Source organism: Falco punctatus (assembly GCF_963210335.1).
Source record: "Falco punctatus genome assembly, chromosome: 4".
NCBI lineage: Eukaryota > Metazoa > Chordata > Aves > Falconiformes > Falconidae > Falco > Falco punctatus.
In genome coordinates this window covers 49,597,895-49,609,945 of record NC_137583.1, presented here as the reverse complement: position 1 = coordinate 49,609,945, position 12,051 = coordinate 49,597,895, and the positions used below count along the sequence as shown (strand labels likewise).

The window sequence follows — 12,051 nt, the reverse complement described above, 5'->3', positions numbered from 1 at the left end:
CTTGAATGTCTCCAGGGATACAGCACCAACTTCTAAGCAGTTCTGAAAGACTCCAAAACCTCTCCCTAGGTTTTCAAAAAGCTTTGAACTGCACAGGACAGCTAGTTTATTCACTTGGGTATTGACTAAACCAATTTCCACTTGGTTTAGTAACTTGTAACCATCCTGGTTACAAGGTTACACAGACACAAGTGTATTTACCCACTATCAGTTTCCTACACAACTCTGCAGCCCTTGCCTTTTTTTTTTTTTTTTTTGGCTAATGCTGATGCTTGTTCTACAATTAGAGCAGAACTAGTGCCTAAAGAAGCTGATCTTTAGACTTCACCTAGTTATTATGTATTTTTTACAGCCTAGGCAGGTTCTGCTGTGGTTAGCAGAACATTTCATCCATCTGGCAGGTAATTAGCACAGCTCTGTCTGTTTCTCTGAGGTGAGCCATTACCTTCCTGTGTGAGTGCTCTCTTACGCTATGCCATCGACATCTATCGCTCTCGGTAGAGCAGAATCCAGATTTCATCCCCAGGATAACGTCCAGGAGAACATTACAGCTGACTAATTTTGAACCTTACCTTGTCCCTGATCTCATGAGTACTGGTAGGACAAGGTATTGCTAACCTGAGGAAAGGAGAATCAGCTTCCACTGCAGCAGGAGCGTGGGCCGGCAGAGTGCTGCCCAGCCAAGAGTTTCCAGGAACTTCACAACAGAATGTATGACAAGTAAAAACAAAAACCTGCCTGGATGTGGGCAAGGATAATTTAATTGTGCCTGAGAGCACAGAAATCAATATAGCTGTTTCTTACATTTACTAAACCTGCAGTAGTTAAACCAAAAATCACACCCTCCAGAGTATGTGTCTCTCCACAAATTCTCTCTCCACAAACGTGCAGGCGGCTCAAGTGTACACAGTCAGCCGATACTTCATTAAGTCCCTGTTTAACTTAAAATGAGATTTAAACACACCTTTTGCCCTTACAGCGTAACAGCATTCATACCTCATCTGGAATCTGATAGTAAGGTATCAAAGGGTTAATTAACATGTATGCAGTGCCCGGTTTAGGCAATATTAAATGGAAATCTCTGAACAGACAAGTGCCACTGAGTGCAATGGAAATAAATTGGGCGTCTCCTTCCACACTTCAACTTCCTCTCCCTAGATTTGCTCAGAGCTCTCTGTGCTGCTTGTTCAGTAATTTCACGCTACGCTGCTTAACAATGTAAGCATGGAGGCTCAATCTAAAACTGCACTTCCCAAATGTCACTTGTTTGTGAACACATGGCTGAACCCAAAATTGCTTTTAATATTAGAGCGGTGCCTGCTGGCACTGCTGTAGTTAAGGGTCTGTCAGAATTTCCATGATAAACCCCATTTTCTGGGGTGTAATACCATGACCGTTTGCTATAGATAAACCTGGTATACAAGGTCACAGCAGACAAACACGATTTTTAAAAAATTTTCAAACCAAGTTTGCTTGGCTATTTTTGAGGTTAAGACACTGAACACTGACTGAGGACTCTCACGGTTCTAGATTTTTCTTACCATCCCTTTAACTCCAGAACAAATGCAAATGTACAACTCCCACCCCAGCCTCTACCTGGCCCTGGAGCCTCGATTGCTACCATGGGGTCTCACCTACGGACCTGATGGGGTATGAAGAGATTACAAGCACCACTGTAGAGTTCGCCACTTGAACAGTGGTGGGAGACAGAGAAGCCAAATATGAAACTTTTCAGCATGAGGATTTCTCTGTTGTGAGAGTAATTTCAGTTGCCATCACTAGAAATTTAGAGATGTTACCACACTGGCACTGCAAGTTTGTGTATTATGGCACATTTTATGGCATATTTCATTTTTATATTTCATGGCACAGCCCCTAGCATACCTAACAAGATTCTTTTACACCCCTGTAATTTCAGAAATGAAGTAATAAAATCTGTTTATTTTAAAAAAAGAGACAGCTCAAATACCAAATTTATTGGCTAACAGCAGACTCCTTGAAACTATTGGCTGAACATTACTGAAAAAAAATAAACAAGACAGACACTTCACATTTCAGGAACCTGATCGGCTGAGCTTGCTTTCCATGGGATGAGCTTCTCCGACACTAATTATTGTGCCATTGGATAGTCAAAGACTGCCCGCCTGCAGCTGCTGAGGGAGGCTATAGAACAACAAAGAGGGGGAAAAGCAGGAAAAAGGCTCCTGTGGGGTGACAACCATCTTCCTTTTCTAGTTGGGTTAATGATAGTCACTTAGCAAAAAGGAAAAATAGAAAGAAACAGCACAGGGGTTTTTTTGTGATTCTACAAGATCCCTTGAAGCCTGCAGAGCCAGAACAGCACTAGCCTCCAGAAGCAAAAAAGAGTGACTCACATTAGTCACCAAGCATCCACTCAGGCTGAACAACACACAACATAGATCACAACCAAATATAATTCTGCATAGAAAGTTTCAGCTTGGCTCAAAAGTGGCCAAAGGCATCACAGCATAAAGGTGGAGGGTTAGAGTGCACTGTCCAGGACCCCAGGATCCCAAAGCTGAGAAAAGCATTACGCCATTTGGTAATCCTCTACCTTTTGCTACTCTCCCAATATAAACCTTTGTAAATAAAAATGGACATCGCTACATTGTTCCACACACAGACACAAATGTACTGGCTGTCTATTTGGAACGGAGTTGGTTTTGTCCAAAAGAAAGCATTAGGATGCATTACAAAAGTTACAATCAAGCTGAGTTGACAGAAAGAAATTCAGTGAAGGAGGTATCAGAAGTGCTATTGTAGAGTCAAGACTACATCTGCCTTTCTGGAAAGGAACAACTAAGGCACTTTTCAAGTGCTACCCCCCCTCTGTAATCACTTACCGTTTCCCAAAGACTGTGTAGAACTGACCGCTGATTTAAAAATTCACAGATCCTATTGAATCAGTTATACTTCAAACTTAAAAACAAGAGAATGCAGTATGCGTGCTGTCATGAAAACTGTCACTGATTTCAGAACTGCCAAAAGTAACAAATAGTACAAGAAATCTGCCCTAATGAGAAATAGCCACACAAAGTCATTTCAGAATGACTCTCCTCTTCAAACTTAACTGAGTGCACAGATTAGAGAAATTCAGATATTTTCAGAAGGTTATTACCACAGTCCTATTAAAGCTTAAAGTACTTCCAGCTTATTCCTTCCCCTTCGGTGTGTACCTAATGAATTGTATTCAGTTACATCAGTCACCTTATTCACTGTGAAATGCAGTTTGGATGCATCAGAAAACTAATCCCAGCCTCAAAACCACCTCTTTTCAAGGTGTACGTAACACCTAGCATTTGAGAAAGTCATTTCTATGCCCTCAAAATGACACAAATTATCAACAGGCATAAAACAGCAACACGGCACAATGAAAGAGCACACTGTCAAAACAACAGCACTTTCCATTTTGTTCTTAAGGGTAAGTCTCCCGCTCTCATTCCCTTGTATTTCATGAGCTAGTGGTTTTAAATAATCCTTCATCCCAACGGACACCTACTTGGGTTGCCATTTTTCCATAGTCAATCCATCGCAAAGTGGCAAAGTTAGTAGACTCGGCACAGTTGAATCCATGATTGAAGCCAGCGTGGTAGCCATAAGGAAATGTAATCATAAACTCTCCAGCTTCCTGGGTGATCTGAAAACCAAAACCAAAAGGAAGAGAGAGCCCACAGATCAGTTAATGTAGCCGCTTGAAAACAGAGACCTAAAAAAAATTAAATAAATCAAATCACTGGTTAAATCTCTCTTTCAACTGGAGGGCAGGTAGAATAGTCATTGCCAATTCTTGGCTAAATCTAGAACGATTTCTGGTTAATTGCAGAAATACTAAGTATTTCTGTGAAGGAAAAAAGACGGCACAATGGATGGAAGGGGTTACAAGATCTGAACTATTTAGATTCAGGTTCCTGTTACAAAAAGGGTCTCAGACTGCAAAATTCCAAATGATCAACAAATCTTCAGATCATGACCACTTCCGCTCACCTTAAGTCCAAACCTACACTCCCACCAGCATGTTAGTGGAGCCAAGAGAACTGGATTTTCCTCTCCCATTTGTTCACCTGTAAGTCAAACACCCTAAAAATTACAGCCCACCATTTTGTCTACTTAAGCAAAATTAAAACCACAATAAGCATTATGGATATTATTAATACAAGGGTTAGAAACTCCACAGATTACAGCTGCAATCAGAGGCCAATCTATCTGCAATGCTTCTAGAAAATCCTCTTTTTACATCTTACGCAGAGAAGACATTGGGGGAAAAAGGAATCTAAGTGTTAAAAGAGTATGGCACAGATCGTAAGAGCAACTGGCAGCAACACAGCGTGCTTGGAGCGATCCTTCCAGCCCAGCGAGCAGGCGGCAGCACCTCCCTTCCACCGATTAGGAAAGAGGCAAAGTTTGACCTCCCCCGTCTTTCCAGCCCAGAAGTGCTGACAGACCTTTCATAGCAGCCACATGCCAAGCAGCTCCGTCTGGATCCCTTCCCACCAGCAGTAACTCACACCACAGCAGTTCCGAGCCTGGAGATCTCAAAGAACTTCCACTTACAAACACAAGGATGGGTGCAAACAGAAAGTGTAAACGGGCAGAACTTAAAACACATACCCCCTTGGCTGGACTAACACCTAAACTTGCTAATGTCATTAACATCAGCAGAATAATGGAAAAAAGGGAGAATAAAAACTGATTATGATAATACAAGAGGCTTCTGCAGTATTTCAGGACAAGACGTGCCGAAGTCCTGCATGTACCCAGCTCCACAGAGCATCCTCCTGTCCACACCCCTCCATAAATCAAAACAGAGTGGTAGATTGCTAGCTTCAGAAGACGGAAAGATTATGTTTCTGTCTGTAAATCTACATCCTGGTGTCTTCATTTCAAGCCCACAGTGTATGTCCTCCATGTCACTGCTGTCAACATTATCCTTACAATAAATTAGAAAGCACTCAAGATGATGGATAGGCCATGCAGAAAAGTAATAACTATTGAAGGAAAGCCAGCACCAACTGCCACTCATGGAGAAAGCCCTAAATTTACTGACTTCTGCAAGCTCTTGAGGAATAAATGGAGAAATCAATAGGAGATTACAGAAATACACATTTTTAATTATTAAAAAGCCCTAGTATTGATCTGTTTCTTTTTTTTTCCCAGAATACCATTATAGAGATTTATAAATGCGTGCCTATTCACTTCATTGAAATCTGCCAAGAATTTAGATGAAGGGATCCTATCTCTGTTTCTAAAGAAAAATGGCACATGTTCACTGTTTCCGAATAGTAGTGATCCTCCTTCAAAAGCTACTATTTCAGGACAGGAGGTATTCAGATATAGGCTGCTCAGACTAGAGAGATCTCCTCCTCCTTTTCACATCTAAAAACATCCTTCCAGGGAGCGCCATGGAGGAGGAAGTACCTATCATAAAACACACACTTCCCCCCACAGTCTGTAAATTGGGATTAGGAATTATATTTAAGTAACATATTAATAATCCCTCTTGCTTGAAAAAAGAAAGTTTATTTTTGACATTAATATCATCCTTTCTGTATACTGGTCTTTTTTTTTTTTTTTTTTTTTTGGGGGGGGGGTGTGGTGTAAAAAACAGGGAGGCAAACCCCAGATTCTTAGCATTAAGATTTCTACATACACTCAGCATGAAGGAGACACCAGACATCAATCTGCAAAAAGCTTTCACGTCACAAATCAGTTCGTAGTGGGAAGCCTAGCTAAACAGGTGAAGACTTTACCAAGCAATAAATTAGGAACCTCCTTATTTAAACCCCTCTGTATCCCATCCCTATCACCGTACAGCTCAGCAAAGATTACTTGGAATAAGCATGGAAGGGAAGTTTTCCTCTCTTGCCTTTTTAAAAACTCCTTTGCTCCTCTTGCTTGGTTATCGATCAGAAATAGGTTAGTATACAATTACTAGTTGATGCCACTTTTCTCAGATAGATAAAAAAATCAAACATATAACAGTGTGTTATACTGGAGAAAAATATGCCCGCCTACAACACACAAATATTACAAGTCCTGCAAGAATTCCCTTTGCATTCTGACCTCCACCAGACCCAAGAGCACTGCCCCAACACGCTGCTTGAATGACATGGCAGAAATTAATTCCCATTTCCTATTCTCCTCCATTCTGCTGGATGACAGCATGTCACCAGGGGATGGCACAGCAAACTTCACTTACAACAGCTAGCGCGCACCAACAAGGACTTCTTACGTTATCACTTCAGCTCCTTTAGATGAGCAGTGCATGCCTTTTAGGCTCTGTTCAGCCAATTATTGCACAACTTACGGCTTCTGGTCAAAAAAACTTCATAAGGAAAACACTGCAAGAAGTAGCAAGACACAGTGTTCAGCTCATAATTGAAGCAGAAGCCAGCATAAAAAGAAGTCTTTAAAATTTTACGGTTTAGGCAAATAAAGATAAGGTCAGACAGATTTTTCAGAGCTTGCACTGGCTACAGATTTTGTGCTCTTTTCTGATTATGGTTGGTATAGAGAACATCTTTTATCCTCTAGCAAAAGTAATTTCTAAAGGTCTGTCTATGCATTAAATGGAGATGCCTCCCCTATTCCAATCTACATATTTCAGAAAAGTGGATGTGTGATGTTAAAATCCTTACCAAAAAACTCAAATTCTGTAATTAGATATTTTCATTATTATTTTCAACCATGTGTAGCAGGTACCTATGTTTTCACACTTGCGAATTAGGTTCCACAGATAGAATTACAAGAAAAATGGTTTGTTGCTCTCTATGAACAATTTATTATCAACCATCGTGCAAACTAGGCCAAGCCTAGCCACTGATGTTGAACCATAAGTACCACATCGCTTCGTGCAAGTCTCCCCTGCACTGACAGCAAGCTCATCTGACAAGCCAGATGATCACACTTCAAATTTCATTCATCATAGCCTTCCACTAGGAAAAATGAAACAGTCTCTGGAGCAGTAAATTGAATGAATTCAGTTTTTATGCTATAAAAAAAGTCAAGATCTTTTACTTCCATCTCAAAGAATCACCAGGCTCATCAAACAGGTGCTACGCTTTGTCTCAGGTGGACTAACTCTAACAAAACCGTGCCTAAGAAATATTAAGAAGTGATCAGAACTCGAGAGTTCTTACTTTATGAAAGATGGCCATAATATCTACAGATGATGATGCAAAGGGAAGAGGGAAGGATGAAATCAGTTCACACCAGGCATTCTTTGACACTTCCCACTGGAGCTGAGTCCCATTACCTCTAACTCAGTGCCTTTTCCCACATCCAAAGGCAGGGCATCCTGGCAGGACAGGCTCTGTGTGCTGGTAACACACAGCAGCGGTAGTTGTTTGATTGATTCTGCACAGATACTAAATCCGTGGTAAGCATGCTTGGCTGAGGAGATTTACTTCTTGCCAGAAGACTTTAAGAATAAGCACATTAAAACGATCATACCAAATAAACATGACCCTTCATTTCAAATAAGAGGACTTAAGAGATTCATGAATCCTTACTGGCTTAGTGCAGAACGAACGCTTACACAACAAAGACCCAGCATGCCTAACTCCAGTTCATATCGGATCCAGGAGAAAAAAAAAGTCTGTGTTCCAGAATTGGCAATGAGTTATGCTGCCGATTGATACGCCACAGCATCTGTACTGCAGTTTGCCCCTCTCTACCTGGAGAGGCTCCCCAGTTGACAAAGTTAGTTCTAGCAGAAGCTTTTATGAAGAGAAAGCAGCACTTCACAGAAAGTGTCTTAGCCAAACCACAAATCCTCAATTACAGGCAGCCACCTGCTTTAAACCGATAGAATATGTTTAACATAATAATGCATTTAGAAATTAAGCAAATTGCTCCCCAACAGCTTGCAATGAATTGTTTCCTTAAAAGAGGGGTGCTGTGCTTTGTGCACCTCTACAACTTGCCAGTGTCTTCAATGCATCCTTTGTACGTACCCGGTCAAAAGGAATGCCGTATTTCTTCAGGATTGAGGGCGAAATTAGGGTCATCTTGTGACGGAGGAAAGCATCACATCCCTGAGAGCTTCCTGGGAAAAATCCTGTGGAGACATTAACAAGAGGAGAATCACTATAGGAATAGTATATCCACTCAATTATTTAAGCAGAGACAAAATGACAAAGTGGAAACCTGCCTAAATACTTGATATAGATCAGAACAATAGGCATACAACTGAAGATGCAAGTAATTAGTACATTCCTCATTGTTTAAAATACTACGTAAATTTTGTGACAAAAAACTGCACATTGAGGCACGTAAGTCTAAATTCCATTCAAGTTGAGAGTTAGCATCTAAGTGCTTTGTGTCTGGAAATAAGCATCTTGGCCAAAATCTCAGTAGACCTCTAGCAAATGAAAAACAGAAGCTGCCTGTCTCAAGTTTTGGTTCATGCCCCAAACCCTGAGCCACCCTGGTTCTGAATACGGACAAAGAAAAAGTAACAAGCATGTACCCCCTGCTCCAAACACTGCCACGTCCTTTTTATACCTGCTCCGACAGGCTGCTGTTATTATCCTTGGGAAAGTAATACAACTCCTGTGATTTCCGACCGATCCGCTCCACATACCACCCCAAAAACATAAGCATGTAGATGTTAACATTCAACCAAAAGAAAGAAAGGAAACAAAACACATCCATCACAAAGCAGCGGAAGGAGGGACACTTGCTCACTGCCCACAGAGGTCACTACCAAACCTGGCAGAGGCAGTGCCATCTGACTCGCCATCTCAGCGCTGTTAAGTGTTAAAATTCTACCAGAGCTACAAGATCCATGTTGAGCTATTAAAACAACCCGCAAATAATCACTACAATTGTGGCAAAAACTGAACAAACCCCTTGATGCCGGCACTTTGCTCCCAGAAATGTCAGCTCAACCAATGTAACACCATTTTCTTCCAGACCATGTGTTTCACTCCAAGTGGGTGATTTGATAACAAATTATGTGTTTATAGGGATTAAAAAACATCACCATTTCGGAAAATAAATAACCCAAGCTTTGGAAACAAAACTAATTGATGAGACATAATGGAAGGGGTTTCAGAAAGTAAAAAGGATTACTGGGTTCCAGGTTTTCTTATATTTTTGTACTAAAAGCATTTCAATTAAAGTTATGACTGTCTGCTACCCAGTCTGTCATCCCTCTCTGCAGTTCCTCTTTTTAATGCACAGTTTAAGTGGCTCTCATTAAGCTACTAATAAAGAACCACATTTTAAGTGATTAGCACCAATAACATGGCAACACATTAACATTCTCCCCATGGGCTCCACAGCTCTCCCAGTGTGCCCATTTACAGCTCAGTTATTCATTTTCCATATTAATTGCACACTCATTTCTCCACAGTAAACTTCTTCAGGGTATAGACCACTGCCCAGGACAGGGAGAATGCCCAAGCAGTAACACTGTGTCACTGCAGTCTCAAAACATTACCTATCCCAACTTCCAAAAGGTACCAAGCAACAGAAAACTCAAATAAAGACTAGGTGGTTGATAATTTGCTTTCGGTTTATACATTGCCAGCCATCGATGTGTCTCAAAACCTGATCATTGGCAAAAAGTTGTCACAAACAGCAATTGCTTATGTCAGACTTCTGTGTGGTATTTCAGATTCCATGCAACAGGTCGTCTGGATTTACTGACTTAATAGATGGAAATTAACTTTTATAAAACCGGGGAAATGACTAAACTGGATGGTAGCTTTGAACTGCAACATCTCTGAGCAGTAATTCTCAATATAATTTGTATTTAGGGATCGTGGCTCTCAGTGCACAGGAAACCACCACTACCATGCTGCAGGATGCTTATCCCCATTCATTCTGCATTTATTCCACACAACCAGTTGCTCCCTCCAGCACCCTCCCCTTTTCTATTCCAGTACAAAACAGTCAACAGAATGTCAGACTGTCAACTAGAAGTATCTTTACTATGAATTTGCCTCCTTTCTGGAAAAACGGTATCAGTAATTTTTTTTATTTTGCATCAGAACAGTGTCTTCCAGATTTTCCTGCCTGTTTCTGCTGCACTAACCTCAACAACAGATTTAAATCATTAAAATATGCCTCACTGAAGATGGAACATGTAGATTTTGAGTTCATTATTCCAGGACAGGAGCTTTTTTTAGCGGAGAAGCGCCTAGAACATTTGCAAGTGAACCAAAATAGCAACAAAAAACCCCCCAAACACAACATCAACAAATTAAAAAAATATATACTTCTGCAGTCAGACATCTTTCCTGAAGCTGCCAGCACTACCAACTGAAAACCAGCTGGAATGCCGAGGACAGGACAGGGCAGCCTGCGCTCGCTGCTTGTGCTGGGGGTAGGCGGGCGCTGGCAGGGCGACCCTGGCAGGCAGCTGGGCAAGATCCCAAACCCAAGGTGGGCTCACGGCAGCCGAGGCTGCGCCTGGTTCAGCCAAACACATACACACAGCCTGCGAAGGGGTGGCAGCTCACCACAGCTCACGCTAGCCCTGCTTTTTTCCCCACTTTATTCTCCCTTTCCCCCTCACCCCCAGATAGCCTTTCTTGTATTGAAAAGATAAAGGAGGATGAGGCTGGAATAAAAGGAAAGTAACCAAATAAAGCATCACTATGGAGTGAAGCGAGAACTCCACTAGCTATTCTCCACGAACACTGTTGATGAATTTGTAGGCGCTTTCCTATTTAAGACTGAAAGTAACCAATGCTAATACCGAGTATGTAACATTTGTAATCTAGGAGGAAAGAACAGTTCCTACCACCCTTTCTCCCTGCAGAATGGGTTGGGAGTGTGCGTGTGTGTGTGTATATCGGAAAGAGCCCCCAGGGCTGCACCCCACACAATGGGAGCAACAGTTCTCACCTCACCATGACAAACCTCATATTACACATGGAGATGAATGATGGGTGTCTAATTAAACCCATTTCCCAGACATGGAAGCGTCTGGTCTCAATGCCTCAGAATTCAAGGGGTTTGTCCTATGAATTTTAGTTATGGTCACGGTGTGTCAGAAGATGAAGACTTTGAGAAAGAGCTGCACTAGTAGGAAAATTCATTGACAGTTTTCCTGATTCTGAAGATATTATACCAGTGCAGCGAGTTCATCAAGCAGCTCTTGCAAGAGCAAATCATAGCAGCCAGTTCAACATCAATTCTTTATCAATCTATTTAAAACTCAAGGGTAGGATTCTCTGCCGGGATAATTCAGTTTTCACCAACAACACACCCACACATTTGTCCAAACACAGGAGGAAGTAAAGCTTACCTTTTGCCAGGCGTTCCAATCTCTTGCCATGTTCTGGAGGTATGGCATACCTAGAAGAAAGTTAACACAGAAGAACAGAAAGAATTAAAATCACTGTATAATGTAAAAACAGTGAAAGAAAAAAGCTAGAAACAAGTGTGGTTATAACTTAGAGCACATCACATTACAATCACCGTCTGGAAATACAAGAATTTTCTAAGTCTGGAAGGTATTAGTAACACGTAATACATGGGAGAACGCCAGTATTTTAATAAAAATGCTTAGATATATTATATGATGTGTGTAATTTTCCTGCAATTTTTTTAAACGGCTCCACAAGACTTCACAAGGTAGAAGGAAAACTGAGAAGACAAAGTGATGATACAGCGTGGGAAAAAACAGAAATAAGTTGGTCTAGGGAACAGCAAGCAGGTTTTCTGCTGGAAAGGTATCTGCAAAATAAACACATGAGGCTGTGTTAACGATTAACACGCAAGACATTTTGGATGGGCTGAAAAGGTGTGAAGGAGGGTCTGTGTGCACCAGCATATTTAGAGCACGTTAAGAAAAACTTTTTCAAAGAAAACTCCGTTTCATTTTATTCAAGAAAGTAAATATTCTTCACAAAGGCTGAAGCAGTCAATCCCATCTACGCTGGACGGTATTGTCTGATGTGAAACAACAGAATTAAACTCTTTGATAATTTTCTTGATGATGTGAAAATGAAACAGCAGGGTCTTTGAGAAATAAAAACATTATATGGTATAGGTAACAACTGTAGACTTTTGTAAATA

The 12,051-nt window shown here is 41.1% G+C and overlaps 1 protein-coding gene across 5 annotated transcripts in view; it reads right to left on the bottom strand.

Moving 5' to 3' along the window:
- KDM4B (lysine demethylase 4B) overlaps positions 1 to 12,051 on the bottom strand; it is a 92,047-nt gene that overhangs the window by 43,022 nt on the left and 36,974 nt on the right. For all 5 annotated transcript variants that reach the window (XM_080382512.1, XM_080382513.1, XM_080382511.1 and 2 more), the window contains exons 6-8: positions 11,279 to 11,328; positions 7,974 to 8,077; positions 3,521 to 3,658 (exon numbers count right to left, since the gene is read on the bottom strand). In XM_080382512.1, coding sequence (XP_080238638.1) covers positions 3,521 to 3,658; positions 7,974 to 8,077; positions 11,279 to 11,328 — 292 coding nt within the window. The remainder of the gene's footprint in view (positions 1 to 3,520; positions 3,659 to 7,973; positions 8,078 to 11,278; positions 11,329 to 12,051) is intronic.